The sequence below is a fragment of the Gallus gallus genome, chromosome 2, assembly GCF_016699485.2.
Source record: "Gallus gallus isolate bGalGal1 chromosome 2, bGalGal1.mat.broiler.GRCg7b, whole genome shotgun sequence".
Taxonomy (NCBI): domain Eukaryota; kingdom Metazoa; phylum Chordata; class Aves; order Galliformes; family Phasianidae; genus Gallus; species Gallus gallus.
The window spans coordinates 60,001,381-60,019,999 of NC_052533.1; the positions used below are offsets into that span (position 1 = coordinate 60,001,381).

The 18,619-nt window shown below is 41.6% G+C and overlaps 1 protein-coding gene across 5 annotated transcripts in view; it reads right to left on the reverse strand.

The window, feature by feature from the left end:
* RNF144B (ring finger protein 144B) overlaps nt 1-18,619 on the reverse strand; it is an 89,154-nt gene that overhangs the window by 38,011 nt on the left and 32,524 nt on the right. For 2 of the 5 annotated variants that reach the window (XM_015275952.4, XM_046927488.1), the window contains one exon: nt 968-1,156. In XM_015275952.4, the coding sequence (XP_015131438.1) occupies nt 968-1,132 (165 nt within the window). In that variant the 5' untranslated portion in view covers nt 1,133-1,156. Of the gene's footprint in view, nt 1-967; nt 1,157-2,600; nt 2,725-15,243; nt 15,566-18,619 lie in introns of those variants that run through there. The other 3 variants (XM_004939623.5, XM_418918.8, XM_046927514.1) reach the window with 3 other exon arrangements.

An 18,619-nucleotide genomic window follows, 5' to 3' on the forward strand; every position in this document is an offset into this window, starting at 1 on the left:
CAAAATAAGCCATTCTATTATTTTTATCCTGCTTCAGCTGATCTTAATTCAGTGTAAATGAAGATGCTCTGACTCAAGCAGGCTTGACAAATATCACATTTCTTCCCTGAGTTTAAACAATCAAGTGCAAAATTTTAAAGTACTTGTTTGAGGCTTACCCACAATTTGTTGTTAAAAAATAAATACTTCTATTCTGGAGATATTAAAACAAAACAAAAAACCTTCTGTACTGTGACTTCTGACCTGCCTCCAGTATCCATTAGTCAGGTACTTCAAAGTCACTATTGCCAGAGAAACTGGGTTCATTTTCCCATGCTGACAAAGAAACCAGAAGAGCACTAATATCTGCAGGGCTTTTATGAGCTCACTCAACCTCAGCCTTTATCACTTCCACCAGCTTTATTTGATCTGAATTTGCAGGATGCAAAATCCTCACTGACATCTATAGGCAATGCATGACCTCAGCAATTTCTCTCCAGCATAGACTGCAGAGGCAAAGGTTCAATAGGCTAAGATTAATTTTTGTTTAGGTTTTCTGATTGCCCTTAAAAAAATACGTTTAGGACTTAAAGGACAAAAAGGCCTATGACTACCCAGAAAATAACAGGGAAACAAAACCACAAGCATAGGATGACTTTTGCTTCACAAGAAATAAATACTGACTGCATATAGATGGTGTATGTTCTCTGATAGTCTTAAAATGCATCTTTTTTTCCCATTTACTACTGGGATTTATTATTATTGTATGCTATGGGAACATCTGTTAGAGCTGCACATTATTAAAAGCAGAATAACAGACAAATCTTCTAGATAAAGCAAGAGAGACTAATACCAAATGCTCTTTAGGAAAGCATTCCCTATCCCCTAGAGATAGCACTTCTAGCAGGATATAAGCAATCCCATCTTGCAGTTCTATCTATCTCCCATTACTCTGCTCTTGTAACTTAAAGGTGCTGCTAGATCTTACCGATGTACAAAAGATGCAGCGGCATTCCTGAAGAGTGGTCATCTTATCCAGGGAATATTCACAGAGACATAGCTTGCAAGTGAGCAGGGGCTCCAGAGCTAAGTCTCCAGCTTCTGACTTGTCAGCTGTCATGGTATCAGGGCTAGGCTTCCCCGCGGAGCCCATTCTCTCATCAGTTGTCCCCTCTGCCTGAAAAGACAAATCAAGAGCTGAAGCATCCCACAGGCCACATAGTTACTTCTCATTTATCTGAGAACTTATAGCTTATGAAAGTTCCTACACACCAAAATGTACTACTGTCATCTTGGTGCCAGTGAGCCCAAGACCCCAAAAGACCTGAACTGGACTGTATTCTCAGAGAAGATCTACCTTGTTGGCATTAAACATATCAGTCAGGGCACTTATCATCAAATTCAAACACAAATCACATAGATTAGACATTACTTATGTTGCACGCAACAGTATTTTTGTATCCAACCCACTACCATGCAACTCTTCCACTTACTCTGCAGGGGTCCTACACATCTAAATGAGGTTTGCAAGCCTTAAACTAAGTGCACTTTCACATGGAGATGCTCAGAATAACCATGTCCCCAGAGCTTGGGGAATAAATTTCTAACCTTAGAGAAGCACCAATGGAATGGTGCTCCTCACAGAAATACCATACTTAAATATAATGGAACTTGTTTCATAAGCATGGTATTTCTGTGAGGAGCACTTATTGCCATCTCCAAGAAACACGGCCTGAATTCCACAGACTTGCATCTGAATACACTTAACTGATGGCAAGAAGACCTTCGCACACATTTCTGACAAGCAGAGGCCTGGTGGCCAGCTGCACACAGCCACTTGCACCAGCACAAAGTGAAAATGAGGCATCACCAAATCTAAGAGGTCACTTTACAAATGGAGGCTGTGTGAATGTGAAAACAACAGGGGACCAAGGCTCGTCTGTGCGCCTGTCGTCTCTGACATCTCACAAGGCAAAGAGGAGACTCGAGCCCTGTGGTCCACTCATGCTTCCCTCCCCTGCAGCCCCATGTGTCCCCATGGTGGGGCTGTCAGGTCGCATTTGGCAGCATGTCACTGCTGCTGTGCTGCTGCACCCCAAGCGGTCATGCCAGCTGCAGTTGGTCCATGGGTACACAATGCACTAGCTTGCAATATCTGTTGAATTTCTGCCCAGAAGGAGAAACAATGGTGTTCATGGAGCTAGAAGAGGCAACACACACGAAACCTTGCCCCACAGTTCCTATCCCACAATATGACACACGTTTGAGACCCATCCCCATGCCTGCCCCATAAGGCTCATGTCCAGTGTTCCTATGGGTCTGCAGGAATACCATTTCCCTTCAAAAGCTACGAAACTACAACAGATCTGGGTGGAGCACACTTTTTCACTCTGTAGTTTCCTAGTCCAGCCTGGTAGAGAGGCCATCAGATGTGTCCCTTGAGATGTCTTTCATTTAAGCAGCCAGTGTGAGAGACACAAGAGTCATAGCCAAGATTCATAGCCAAGATTTTGGCAACCGAGTTTCTGTCTGCTAATCCAAAGAAAATCCTCCTTTTAATGTCTTGCTATCACTGTTCAGGATATGTGCTGTGCCTGCATTATTTTCAGCTCAGTCTCCACCTGCAACCATGCAGTCCCCACAACTCGCTTCATACAGCTGCAAGAGCTGGAACTCCAGCATGGCCAGAAGCCTTGGAATGAAGCTTCCCTCTGAGTCAGAAACTGCAACACTCTTCTGTAATTACTGCAAGAGGAGGAAAGAAAAGAAGCAGTGAGTCACTGGAAACGCTACAGCAGATCAAGAACTACCTGTTATTTAGAACTACGTGTTAGACGTTATCTCCGTGTTTGGGAGAACTGTAACACATTTACTCAACTGCATCCATAAAGGTAAGCTACTCATCCCCACAAGCAGAGCACCCTGTGGAAATCTCCAGTAAATGACAGAAAGCAAACTTGGAGGATCAGAGCATCCAGCCCCCAGCACAGCCCTGGCTCACCTCACCACAGCCTCATTAACCCCAGCACAGTTCAGCAAATGAAGCAGCCAGAACTGGAGCAATGAGCAAAACCATGCAGCCTGCCTACAGGGCATGTGGGGAAGGCACCACAGCCACCAGCAGCTGCTTTCCCTCCATGCCAGCCCGTCCATAAGCACTTCTCCAGGTCAGGCTGGCACAGACAAAGCTACCCTGTTAGTACATGAAAACACGTCCAGCAACGTGAGAGCAAATACACTACCTGCTCCTCTTCCCTGAGCAACCCAATCAATTGGTTTGCTTCTGCCCACCAGAATTGCTACTTTTGCTACTGCTGCCACAAAAAGCGTGCAGGGAGAAAGCTCACAAAGAAGGACAGCCCATGCAGCGGTAACTGGGCTCTGAAGAGAAACCAGGCCTGGAGAGGTCGTTCATTCCCACGATCAGAATAGTCGGTGGAAATGATGGGGAGAGAAAATCACTTGTCTTCCCCTTGTTCTCACCCTCTACTCCTCCTTTTCCAACACTTCAGGATGCATCGTCCTCTCCCAAGCTCTCAAACCACCTCCTCAGCTTTAGCACCGCTGTCAGAACTGACTTTTCCATCCACTGTGGAGAAGCTCTGAAGTTCCACCTCAGTTCCTCCAAATTTTTATGGCTTTTACTTTGCTAGGCCCAGTTCTGTAGACTGTCATTAGTTTATTAAACATCCATTACCACTTTATCCACATTAGAGTGGATTAAAATTCCTACTGTAATTACAAGTTGCAAAGAATTTAGGTTGACAACAAAACATCTTGAATGTGTGTTGTCCTGCAGAGGAAGAGGGAGTCAGCTGAGGACGAAGTTGAAAAAGAGCATTCCATATTTGGTTATATTGATTAAAAATATGTATTAATATATTCTATTATGTTATATTAATAGAAATGACCAGAAATAAAAGTAAGTGGAAAGTCTCTGAAAAAAAATAAAACGGACCTTCATAATCCATTCTAGATCACAGACCTTCTAAGTATGAAGGTCTTCCCTTTCACGTTCACACATGCAAATAACACACTTAGGATAGAATCCAAACTGAAGCAACAAATATAACACTGAAAGCCAAAACAAAAAACAAAAAAAACAAAAACCAAAAAACTCCACAGAACAACAGCAACAGAGGCTGCATGAGACCTCGTGGAGCAAGGAAAAACACATCTCGGGGATGCACTAAAACAGAGGAACATATTAGACTAAATTCTGCACCAGCACAGATCAGTCAAACTGACTCAAACTGGTCAAACTGGAGGTGCAGAGAAGAGCTGTTACAGCTCGTGATAAAAATGCCCTCAGCCCCTGTGCCACTTTTTGGGGGGAGGCAGAGAAGTTGGGGATGAAGGAGAGAAAGCAAGCCAGGGAAAAAGGGACGGCAGGGAGAAAGTGGTGTGTTAAGTTTGGGTTTTGTTTCTCACCATCCAAATCTATTTTAATTGGCAATGAACTAATTTTCCCCGAGCGCAGTCTGCATCCCCTAGGTTGAAAGTTTCCCTATGAGCATGCCCTGTAAGGTAACATTCCTGGGACAGTCGTACAAAGGCTCACGTTAATCTGCCCAGGTGCCTGAAAGCAAGAGTACCAGGCTGGAAAAACAAAAGTTACTCTGTGTAAGTGATAGGGCAAGCAAGCCAGGCGGTCTCCTAAACTGCAATATTAGGACATTATCTGTGTGCCTGCAACCAAGTCACTATTTAGCTGGAAAAATGTGTCTGGGTGTGACTTTTGCCACTTAGAAACATCGTGGAAAATCATGAAAGGCTTCTGCACGGATGCTGGAGAATGAATGGATTATATTCAGTGCCATAAATCACCCTTTCATTTTTCACACGCCGTATCCAATAACAACAAGAGTTCTTAGAGAAGCTCCTTCAAGCCTTGTGTTTACAAACAATTCTGCTGAAGTTAGCAGAGCTCTATGCTTTTAGCTCAATGCTGAGTTTAAAGGAAGCCAAGGAAAGTACCAAAATGTACGAGCTGCTGCAGGAAATATTCGCAGGACAAAAAGGGTCCTTTATATGTTTTTCAGGCTGCTGTGTGCACAAACCCATTTGATGAGACAGGGTAAGAGCCCTGACATCCTGTCTACTCCAAGCTTCGCCCCCAGGCTTGCCATAAGCCAGCTCCCAAGGGTGGATGCGCATGTACATGGTGGGATCACAAAGAGGTTTGGGGTTAGACTTAAGGTCAGGTGCGGGCCTAGCACATAACAATACCTCCTCATTTTACAACAAATCAGTATCAGAATGAAAGAACTGACAACACCTGTGTAAAATTCCTATTTAGCGTTCCAGGTAATTTATCAAACTTTATTATAGAAATATTTGCAAGCACTGCATTTCTCACGCCCTGCAGATTTTTGAAGTACTCCACCCATTATAAAATGTCTTCAACACCATATAAAAATCTGTTTCGACATTGTTCAACACAGCATTCAGTTGCTTCCCATAACTAGGGTTTCTGCCTTAAAAATAAAGTAATTACCAGGAATGCAAGTGTGAAAAACCATCAGAAAGAAACAGGTCCTTGGGGAAAAAGAATAGTCATAAAAGATTTCAAAAATATAACAGTGGTATTAAGATAATGGAGTCAGATCACAGAAGACATAAACTAAGCTGTGAAATCAGGACATGTGAAGACAGATGTCATAAATTATGTGTTTGCGTTACATGTTTACAAGGGTGGATAGTGACAGGACAAGGGGGGATGGTTTTAAACTGAGACAGGGGAGCTTTAGGTTAGATACTAGGAGGAAGTTTTTCACTCAGAGGGTGGTGACACACTGGAACAGGTTGCCCAGAGATGTTGTGGATACCCCATCCCTGAAGGCATTCAAGGCCAGGCTGGATGTGGCTCTGGGCAGCCTTGTCTGGTGGTTGGCAGCCCTGCACATAGCAAGGGGGTTGAAACTCGATGATCATTGTAGTCCTTTTCAACCCAGGCCATTCTATGATTCTATGATTCTATGATTCTATGATTCTATGATTCTATGGTTTATAGGATCAACTTCAATGAAGTTAAATCATCTTGACCAGTTCTGGTTACACGTCCTTAGCTGTCCCAACTCTCTCAAGACAGTGTTGTTCAAAATTTGCATTTAGGGTAGTTTTTTTGAACTCAGTGATCCTGCACAGAGGTTGGTTTGAATCAAGAATGCTATTGCTTCTGTGGTCTAATAGACTAAACCACAGTGCAATCATCTCCTCTTTTGATATGCACTGCCTACACAGAGCTACCAATCTAGTCCACACAGCACTACTTATCAGGTACTAGCTCAGGAAGGCTATAAAACATGTGATTAAAGCTCTACTTCAAGAAAGCCATAATCTTCAAGGAGGACACTTCATCATATGCTTAAGTGTTTTTATGTAAAAAAAGTCTGAGTATTTGCCTTATTAAAATGTGGTTATTAACAAAGTCAAACAAGTGTTTAAATTTTTTCTGAAATTGCGCAGTCATCAATCAGATCCATGAATATAGAGTCTAATTTAAAATACATTTTTCATATATTCAGGTTTCCTGTAATACATCTGTGCCTTAATACAGGCAAGCAAGCCAATGACTTGATTACATGCACGTACAAGAAAAACCCATTTTGGATACCATAATATGCTACCAAGTTGAAGTATTAGAATAAAAACATTTCAATACCTGTTCTCTTTGTGCAGAGACTGAGAGAATTGAGATGTTTAATGTTTCAGACAACGTAAAAAAAACAAGCCCTTGAACTGCTGTTCAAGAAGTATTGGGTGTATAGAGTATTATCATACCAAGCTAGCACCCAGAACATAAATATATAAAATATTTTGTAAAAGATATACTGAGTGGGAAGCCTCTCGCACGCTCACACACACACACACACACAAAAGTAAGGGACAGAATGCACTAACTCAGAATATCATCCTGCTTCCTGTAAGGTATTTTTATACCAGCATTCTAGGATGCCTAAAGCACATATTGAACAGCTTCCCAAATCCCACACAAACCCAATAGTTTCAAATTATTCTAGTAAATCAAAACATCATTAGAGCACATGTAAATCATTACACTTCACAGACTTTTGAAGGCACAGTTGTTTGGTAACACTATCTCTACAGTAATACTGTGCTGTAATACTGTAATACTTCCCGATCACTTATAAAGACTGAAAAAGAAATAATGCAGAATTCTGATCTTCATCTCATTTCATTACAGTCAGCAGCCATGCAACAGCAAAAGTCATTGACCCCATGAGGACAAAAGTAAGCCTTTCCGGGGGGATGATGTCAGATCACTGCATCGCAGAAGCCACCACCTTCACCCTGTCCTGCTGGAATGAGGATGGTACTGATGCTGAGGACAGCTCCATAAACACTGCCAGGCTAGAAAGCAAGCTCCCCGCATCACATCTACTGGACTAAGCCATCAGGGGAGGCTCAGACTGGCTACTAGAAAAAAGCTCTTCATCAGAGGGTGGTCAGGCTCCCCGGGACAGTGGTCAAAGCACTACACCTTGGACAGTACGCTAAAACACATGGTTTGAATTTTAGGTGTTCTTATGTGGAGTCAGGACTTGGACTTGGTAGTCTTTGTGAGTCCCTCCCAACTCATTATATTATATGATTCTATGACTAAGGTGCTGGAGGCCTGCAGGCAAGCAATTTAGAGTGACCCAGATGAACTGAGCTTGTTCTGCCTAAGCAGCACGATGGTTCAGGATGCCCACAGCAAGCCACGGCAATATATCTGGTCCTGCAGCTTGTTAGTAGCAGGACTCTCCTTAAGTTTCATGCTCACCCTACACATTGTGAAGCTAAAGGAAGTCAAACAGCACAAACTGCAGTGGAACAGGCAAAACTGCAGCTAGACAACAGCACTTGCAAATGTGGCATCAAACATTTCCAAGTATTTCCAAAACACATCAGAACACAACAGAATTGTGCCAACTGGAATTTCAAGTATTAGCGACCAATGCAAGATTAGACTCCAAAGCTTATCTAAATGACACTCCCTATTCTTAATGATACTGTGCAATGTATGCCCCTGCTAAGCTACAAGGAATTTCCATTCTAACTAGTTTGGTGTCCTTTATTTTGAATTTCCTGTTGACAAGAGGTAATATACCACCACTAAAAAAATCCCCACTCCTCATGACATTAATGCCAAAAGCAAATGGTATGTCTTCCTTTTTGACCACATGAGGGTTTTTGGTAACCACAACATATTAAGTAGAAAAGAATAAAACCCTTGGGATGCCAAGTGGTTTGATAACTTGGCTAGCTGTTTGACTCAGCCAAAACAGGAATAGGAAGACAAATGCAACAATTTGCCTTTGGCACAGAAAAAAAAAAGGTTTATTTTTGTTAACTTGATAACAAAACCTTGGGATACATTAACTCCTTGAAATGGAATGTTTACAGTTCAGATAGGATGTTTTCAGAAGATATTTGTGACATTGGCCTATTCTAAGGTCAAGGATTTTCAGAAGGTACTCGTAAATTCATGTTCTTAAAGCAGTGGAACTATATTTGACAGAGGGACCGACTGCATCTGTTTGGTCGTAGCAAATTCTCTTTTAAGGAGAAACTCAGTGAGCTGTTGGGCTTCTCTGGCTGGAAACCGATCCTTCAGAGCAGCCAAGGCTGCGTGCAGGGAGTAGCGTCCCGACTGCAAAGCAGGCAATCCAAGGCAAGTAGGGACACGACTCACAGCCAGGCCTTGAAGGTGACAGCAAAACACTTCTTAGTGCCAAGGCAAGCATGCAGAATTTTCCAGTAGGCAAAAAACACCTGAGCTGAGCAAAACAATGAAAGAGATCTTCCACTGAGCTCTGTAGGAACACTGCATACTGAAGAAATCAACTGAACATCGTACATTGAGAAAATAGCATCTATTTACTTATTTATTTTTAGAAGAGATGATCTGAGAAATGGTTTCTTTTCAGAGCTTGCAATAAGATGATACCTTTAACATCTCAGTCATGTCATTCTGTGAGGCCAAGAAATCTGCAGACTTGAAAGAAAGTCCTGCCATCTTGTTTACTGTGAGCATCAAAAAGTACTTTCGCACAATTTTGGATTTACATCAAAAGGACAATCAAAGAACAAGTTTGTTTTCCCTTTACAGTTTTTGTGTGCCTGCTCAGTGAGTAAAACTAAAAACAATGAAGGTTTAGTTTGCCCTCTATCTAATCTTTCAGTCAAATACTGTGCGTATTATTATAAACAGAACATGCTGTTCAAGACAACTAAGATAAATACAATAAAGGATTGAGAACTACCTTCAACCAAAGAATGTCTCGATGACTTAGAACATTGGGAAGGGTAACAGGCATCAAAGACTGAGAGTCTAGTCTGAAGATTACACCTTGGGGGAGTCACAGTAGTTAATACAACACTTTACATTAAGAAAACAACTTGAGAAAGTACTCACTGTGCTGTAGTTTGATAAGAAATAACATAGAGTCATTAAGAAGTAATAGAGGAGGTTTGGGAACTTAATATGAGAGCAGCTTGTTTTGCAACGAACACTTGCATTTATTGAAGTAACTGACACTTCTTCTCATAACTGGTTATTAATCTCATTGGAGCGTATCCTGAAAACTCTGCCAGGTCCTCAACAGTCCAACCCTACCAAAGTCAGCTGCAACAGGAGGTGAGGGAAGGACAGAGAGCAGTACAGCTCCAGCCAGATCTGCAGAGGCAAGAAAGGGAAAGAAGCTCCTGTGGCAATCCCTGTCTGAGCTTCTCTCTCCTAGTTCTCTCAATGTCCACATTTGCTCTTTCTCTTTTCCAGTATCTTAGTATCTGACTGGCTGGTCCCTACATTATCATATCCAGAAAGCCAAAGCCCTGACAGTGAAAATGCTTCCAATGGCTCCAGTAGGCCTGTTCATGTATGCACAGATAAGCAACTAGTGATAGTTAAAAGCTGCCCTTCCAAAATCTCCCAAACACTCCAAACAATGTACATCTAATAACACAGCACTGAAGGACCTCATAGCTTTGCTATACTATAGCACGACAATCTTTTAAAAATCTTTCTAAGGATACCTTTCTGATGGATGGCCCCTTAATTATGATCATGCCCCTCAAAAAGGCCTTTTGTCATCTATGTTAAATAATGAAGAAAAGGAGATATGAGAAAACATTTCAACTCCTTCTTTACTCCTCTCCCCACAGGTGCTTGTTTCTTTCATGTGTTGGCTCAATATGTCAAAAAGAGGGAAGCTATGTCAACATCAGCGCAAACGTGAAAAGGTGTGAAGGGCTCAAGATTGCATTTTCTCCATTGTGTGAAACTTCACGGAGCAAGTTATTGCTGGCCCTCTGTATGTTATCTTAGTCCTAAACTGGGGAAACTCCACCGGGACACATTCCAGGATCGAGGGTTAGCTGAGATTTTGCTGCTTGAGAAATTTCAAGTGAGTGCACTGCTAGGCAGCCCACAAGGTCAGCTTTTTTTTCCCCACTCACTACATCTCTACCACCATTTTTCATTTTTTTTTAGAGGGGGGTGGGGAGAAGGGGCAGGGGATATCAGCTTGTTTTCCTTCATCTTCTCCCCACATCCACCCACCTGAATGCCTCCAAAATTAAGAAGAGCCAGAACACATGAACATTCCTATATACAGTTCAAACATAAGCAGTGTCAGCTTGCACATCACAGCTTCTAGTTAATCTCAGAATTTTCTTTGCATGCAAATGATCAGCCTATATGCTAGCTGCCATAAAATGTGTTTTTCCTTCTACATACACAGGGTTTCACAGCACTCAAAATAATTTTGAGTGATCTCTAGCTGTATATTCATGAGCAAGGAATTCACCCCTACGCCACGCTGATATGTAGTATATAAAAGTGCGAGTGTAGGTAGCCATCAGGGACCTGTTTAAGCCCCTGAACATAGGGAAACAGCTCTTCTGTTGCATTATTTTTTTTTTCCTTTTTGCAAATAAACAGAGCACATAAAGGTTTTCAGATCTGCACATTTACTCATTGACAGTCTGAGGATACAGTGTTTTGTGTAAGCAAGCATGAATATCAAAGCTTCTGTTGGAGACCCAGACAGTGTCCACGCTTTGAATGACTCATGTCTTATGCTATTCCTTCTCTCCTCATTATTACAGCAAAGTGAAAGGCAGAAAAGCTTGCAACAGACACAGACAAATAGGAACATTCTCAATTAAAGAGGAGGAACATGAGCACGACAGTACAATGGTATTTTTTCCCTTCTACTAAAAAGTAATTTCGTATGTTTGCCTCCTGATCAGCACCCCCTTGTCTCTCCATCAGACAAAAAACACGCAGAACAACTCCCCATAACTGCTGTGTCTACAACAACCTCTAATGCAGGAGAAAATCCATACAAGAGATGTGTTCTATCATGTATAAAACCACACACACAGGCTGGAATCTTTCACAGTAGTATGCTGACTTTGGTTTCCATGACCAGCATATCCAGACCAAAACCTAAACATATCTTATCAAGTCACAGTTCTGGAGTTCAGTCCCACTCCAACTCATTCAACCGCCCTTATTTTTGGCCTTTGGAGTCTGTCAGAAGAATACAAAATTTCTCATTAGGTTTTATACAAACGTAATTTAAACAAACTGCCTTTTGACTAAAGCATGTCTGAGGCTACTTCACTTGAGAGGAGCTAAGCATTCTCTCAATTCTGACTTCCAGGTCCCCAGATTCTGTGCCTAGCACTCGTTTGGACAATAGAGATGTGGACCCACTCAGAAAGAAGAGGCACAAGGATGCTCACAGAATGACCCAAACTCTAGCAAAGTCAAAACTGTACTTGCAGGTACCAAGGACATTCTAATAGGCACCAAGGACATTCAAAGAATCAGGCCACTTGATAGCATTTCTAACTAAAACACCGTTTTACTCCTGTGCTTAAACAGTGGATTTTCCCTTGGAGGCTCAGCAGATTCCCCTAGAAGAACAGTAAAAAAAACCCACACAGATCTGGGGCAATCCATAATCTTATTTCTCTATTAAAATAGAAAAAAAAAAGGAACCAGATATGGGGAACAAATGTAATTGTGTGCAAGTATCTACACATACAAAGATATCTAGGAAACAGGATCAACAAAATATTTTTTTTTTTTTTTGTGTAGCCACCTTTATTTGAAAGTGTGTTTACAGTGCAGTTAACGAAGTCATGATCTCAGGTACTGGAATTTCCACTCAGCACTTCTGCTCTTCCCTGGAAAACAAGAAGTTGGAGAAGTCCAACTTCAGTGGGAAGTGTAATTTGAGATACTTTATTTTTTAATATTATTATTTTAATGTTTTAAGAACTGCTAGCAATGATCTACTTTGTGAATGCAATGCCCACTCCATTCCCACTGAGTTGAAACCATTCACAAGAGACACAGAAAGATTACTGAACACTATTTTTCTACTGATCAGCACAATGTTATTTGGCACAAGCACCTCTGTAAATATTTGTTGAGGACTGGGTAAATTTGCTGTGTACGATGGCCCTCAGACCCATACTTCCCTCTGTCAAGTTAGAAGGCTCATAGTTGAGCACTGGAGCTCAACTGTGCTTCAGCAGAAATACAAACTGATAGAGGCTGAGCTGACTAACATTGCTACCTTTCCCTTATGATCTTTTTGGTTTTGTTCCACATCACCCTCCACAAACAAAAAGATGATTAATTTTGAGATGGAATGAATGTAAGGCTATTCCTGGCTGTTGGGTCATGAAGGGAATTTGTGAAGTGCATTACACAGGACTGGGCTTTGGCACAGGGAAGCCATGGAGAGAGAAGGGAACTGTAGTCACCTTTCAGCAAGCAGGCAGAGGAAAAAGATAAGTTCAGCCTCACAAATCTGAAGGCAACGTATGCTTGGGTACATGCAAGGAGGTCCAGTGGACTCAGTTAACAGTGACACTGGAAGCTTGCCATGGTATTTTGTTCATGTGTGCTTGTGATCTATGGGCCTAGAGATGTAATTACAATCTCAGATTTCACAATAATACCAGTCTGGGAGATATTTATGGGTCTGATATGTACAATCTATCTGCATTGCATAGTTTCAGATACATTCAAGAAAACTCCCTCACTCACAAAGAGGCACAGCAAGTCTGTTGCCTTTTTTTTTTTTTTAAACCACACATCAACAAAGCAATATGTGTCACTGGGTCTCACTACTAAAAGTCCCTGAAAGGTCTGGACAGAGCAGGTTACAGGCGCAAGACTCAGACTCATATAACAAATACTTTCAGTGATATACCAATGAACTGGGAACCTGGTTAAGTATTAGTGCTGCTTGTTTTTCTGTAAAGTCACTTGCTGCTTTCCATAGTTGCATTTTAAACTGAAGATGTTATTAAGGTCAAGTGCATGCTTTCTTCCTCCAGCAGAAAAGAAAGGTCAAATAACCATTTCCACGTTGTTTAGTTGTTTTTAGAAAGCTTCTGAAGCTTTTAGAGAATACAGCATAACCCAAAAACCCAGCTAGAGAGGAACATTTCCATATCGTTGGCTATTTATATTATTGACTCAAACACAATCATTGTGCTCAAACACAATCACCAAAACATCACTATGTGCAGGAAAGAATGACTGCCAGGAAGGAGCACATGGGATGTAGTACAACACAGGGAAATGAAACTTCTATCAAGTTGCCAAATGCTATTCTTACATGAAATGTAGGGAGGTTTCCATGTTCTTCTACGAGCAGACAATACTGTTTTAAATATACTCATTGCACAGCTAAGATGCATGGGAGAAAACAAGTCTGATTCTTGTCATACTGACTTGGCTCTGGAATTGCTCCAGTTTATTCTGAAGGAATACTTCCCAGTTTACCATAGCTTTAGATGCTCTGCAAACACGTTCTTCCTAATCCATAACGTAAAGCACTACTTTCAGTATCATAACTACAGCCACCCCCTTATCAACGTACTGTATTTTTTCCAAAGTAGCTCACGTTCACCATGAGAAGGGCTTCCGCCACTTTCATGCTATGACAACAACCCATACACCCACTCATTTTCAGGCACAGACAAGTCCTAAACGGCAGGAGAATCAGGCTGACTTATTTGTTTTGGAAAATATTTAAGGACAGCATTTTGAAACTTCTGTTTCCAGAAATATTGGTAATCCAAACGCAGTGCTTGTCCTTAACCGAGACCACTTGCCCTTGAGGCTGAGGGCAGCCAAACATATCACATTACTGTGCCTGCTCACAGCCGGTTGTAAAGCTGCAAAGGGGCATTTCAGTCACAGCCACTCTATCTGCTAAAATGTATTTCTTAAAAGCATTCACTATTTACCAAGGGGATGGGAGTCAGCCTGCGATGTTTCCTTAACTATCGTCATCCTAAATATTTTACTACTTATACTGCTCTCTGAAGGAGGGTATTTGATATTGCCATATACAGTTAGGAAGCAGAGTGCCTTCTTATTACAGAAAATACAGAGCCTTACTATAAGTCAGAGTGAAACATCATTACCGAGGAAGCTTCGTACTGAGAAAGCTCTACAAAGAGAAAGAGAAAGCAGTGCCATACCAGTAAGTGCTATTCTCTGTTCTTAGAGGGGAAGGGAAAAAAAGAAAAGAAAAAAAAAAAACGAATAATGCCTAGTAGGAAACCAACGTATTGCATATTTGCTAAGTGCTTACCTAAAAAACTACATAATCCTAGACCCCAAGCAGATCACAAGCGTACCTTAACACTTAGAACATAGATCAGAGTCTTTTTCCTTCATGACACCAGCTGCACAATACTGGGACTTAAGAAATGGCTTTAAATCAGAAGGAAATCTAAATTTTAAATTCAGGCTCCCTCTCGCCCAAGCTGTTATGCCTTCAGCACGAAGTGAGTTCTTGTGTTTAAGCTACAACAGGTATATGACACAGTATGCCATCTTAGCAATCGCTTTCCACACAGCCGCATGTTCTAATACTGCAGCATTTTCAACCCCCTTGTACAGATATCCCTTTAAAAGTTGCACTGACAGAAGTAATTTCACCCTTCTGGCAAGTACTTGACGTCTAATTTTCTGTATCTTTAATTATCATCCAGACTCTAAGATTTCCTTTTTGCCTCAGTTCTAAGCACCACACAGATTTTAACCAGACCACAAGTAACATTTATTCTAGCCCTTTAATCATTCTGTTTCTTACTTTGTCTATTAACGAAGCCTGTTCTGTTTTCTTCCATAATAAGCAATCTTCGGTTTTCTGCTTTTTTAATCACCTTTTGCTTTTAAGGGAAAAACAGGCAGAAAGCTGTATTCCAACATACCTTGAAAGGAGAGCAGTATTCAGTCCCAGCTGTTCGACTTTTCAATAGCTTCACTCACACTCCAGCGCTCCCAAGAATCATGTCACAACCACTGCAGCTCGCAATCAGAAGCAGAGGCAGATTCCTCTCACACACCCTTTCTCTTCTCCGTGTGTCTGACAGCTGTGCACTTCGTAGGACTGCAGAAGGACTTGCCTCTCAGTTCCTTTGCCACTCTGATAAATAATCCCCTCCCTGCTATTAAGAGCATGCTGCCATTATATCTTAAAAGCACGTCAGAGCTCGTATGCAGTAGCTGTGGGAAAGCTGCATTTATTTATACAGGAAGCTTGAGCACAGCACTTCCTACTTCCCATCTGAGTCTCAATTCAACGGCAGGTGATTACTTCAGCCCTGTCAGATTCCAGCCAATGCATATCCTACGTCCTTATCTGGATATCCGTGCTGCTTTTAACTCCCATCTGTGCCCCAGCAAGATAAAACTGAAAGAGATAACGCAATAAGTGCAACACCCCAATTGCCATTTAACCTGTTTCAGGATAGCAGTCTGTACGGTTTGTACCCACTACCGGAAGATGATGCCTTCAACACTGCAACTTCTGCTTATCTCCGCGTGTGAAAAACGTGGGCTAAAAGTGGTTTCTTCACATGCAAAAATCTAAACTCAGAAGCCCCAGTGTGATTTCAAATCTGAGTGCTTAGCAGTGATGCTTGTGCTCAGTTTATCCCCACAATAATGACACTTGAAGACGGGCTTGTGTGCGAGAGGGGTGGGAAATACTGCAGTTCTGCATTCTAATCCTGTGGGTGCAAAGAAGCAGGAGGAGGTATTATACCATGGCACCAAGTTTCCGAAAAATTTTCCTACTGTAGGAAATGTACCACACCCACAAATATGAAGTACAGACACATCAGAGTGCAGCAGGTGCAGAAAAACGGGGGGAGAAGCAAGTAGAGATGCTAATCTATCATCTTCTTTAAATTACGAAACAAGTTTACTTTGTACTTCATGCAATTCTTGCTGGCATTTTGCCTTCAGTACTGAGGTATGGGCATTTCTTCAGGGGTTTGCAGAAGCTCATAGGTGAGCTTTTACCTATTTTCAGACAATTATACTGCATCAGGTGAATTTAAGGAGACGGCAGAAAGATTGTAGAGCTTTAATTCAGCTTCCTCACACCTCCATATTACAGCTTTGTTTGAATTAACATTCACTCTTTCCCCTTTGGAATGAGCACAAACTTTCTCTATTTGACATCAGTATAATTCTTTTCTCTGTACAGGAAGGGAATAGTATCCAGCCATTCCACGCTGATCTTATAGTATTCATCAGTTGGATCAGGCAGACTAGAGCCATACCACAGACCTCACCACTTAAGCAAGTAGAGCACTTTAGAGCAGTAATAACTTATCCTCAGCAGTCACCAATCCCAGACAGTACTCAAGAAACACTTGGGAATCAGACCTACTTTTTGGGCTGCAGAGCTGTCATGAAGATACGGAATTCTGTGTCTAAGTTCATAACTGGAAAGGAGTGCCGTACATTGGTTAGTTTTTTAACCTCCATCTTCTGTTCCAATGTAAAATTGCTTAATCCCCTGGCACTTCTTCACTACCTCCCCTCTCTTCTCCCTCTCCCTCCATTTGAGCTCCTGTATTTTCTTCCTTCTAGCTTTGCTGCTGTGTCCCCATCACACAGCTACTCGTTAGGCAACAGATAAAGTGCAGCAAGAAAAATCTTCTTGCTCAGCTCCTGTGCCCAGTATTACAGCACATCAACAGTAAAAGGGCAGTTATCTCGAGGAGAAAAGTGGTGAGAGAGGGAGGATGAAGAAGTCAAGTCATTGTTGCAGGTGTAGAGAAAATGGGAGGGTGGTGGGTCTGGAAGTAGAGTGGGGGAGCAGACAACAATACCACTACGGCATAGAGTTGGTACTCTTTGCTGGCAAAGTAAAACTAACCAAGTTTCACTGTGGTAGCCTCCGCCAGCCAAAGAAAACAACTGCAAATAAAGGCAAACCATCTTTTCAGATATATGACTAGTCCTGCTTGTATCTGGGGAGCTGTTCTTCTAAATTAACAAAACTAGATTAGTCCATTAAAATGCAGATAAGTTCTGGAAACTTCAGTTGCAAAAATCACATTATATTTTTATTCAGTTTCCTACTAAGTATATCTTTGCATGAAAGTTATGTGACTGCACAAACATGCAAAACTGCTTACTACAAATTTCCCTTACACTTCACAGAATTGGAGAGAAACATCAGGAGAGTTCCTCAAGACACTTAATTTTCTTAAGATGCCTTCAGACCAATCATCGCATTTCGAGAGTAGCAAATCCTAAATGGTGGTCCCCGTGTCTATGTGGAGGACAATCACTGCCAGAAGCTCTGTGGGCAGCTGGTATTCCCAAGCTTCCACCTTCAGTTCTGTGTTTGCTTTCATGCTGCCTGTCCTGGATCTTTATGGCAAAGAGGAGCCAAAGGTGCCGTGGCACTGTGCCAGAACTAAAGCTATAAGGACTTGGGATGATCAATGCTGATGATTCTTTCCATCACCATCATTGAAATTCCTCAGCTGGACTGCTATGAGCTCTTCTACCAAAATGATTTTTCTTCCAGCTGCACTTCAAGCCCAAGTGCTTCACAGTTTTGTAGAAGCACATTTTCTTGGCAAGTTAATTGTGTAAAGTGTTATGAGTCATGCTAAAATTTCTATCCAGCTGAAATGCCTACATCTCTTAACTCAGATTGACTGATTTCCTTTTTGAGCCAACCAATAAAAAACACAAGTAGGGAATGTCTCACAGTGCCAGTCATGGCAGATACTAAGCCCTCACACTGTATGCTTTCTTTTTCAATGAACAGTAGCACAAGGCACAAAACAGAGCCTGATTAATTTTTTTGTTGCTTTTAACTGACAATTTTATAGCAGAAAGGTGGGGGAATCTATGAGTCTCTATGATTATACATGCCAAATCACGACAGCACAGTGGATTTTCACTTAACAGCCAGGCGAAGGGTAAAGGGTAGCATAGTTCATTACTAACATTGCTGTGTCATCCTTGCAGCTACTTGAAATACTTACAAAATGACTAAGCCACGTTGGTGTTAACAAAATTACTAATTAATTTATGACATAGCTGGGTAAAAAAGTAATAGTTTGACCCCTGCAATGGTCTCCCACATGCCACAAATGGAATACCATTAACAGCAAATGGGAACACTGAGTTAGCGTAAAACTAACACAGTTTCATTATACAAAGGCTGCTCCAAAAGTAATGCCTCTTGTTTTATTATGTTGGCTCACAATGTCATAGGCTCATGTTGTTGGTATGGCACTAAAGGTTGAACTTTCCTGCCAGTATCCCATTACA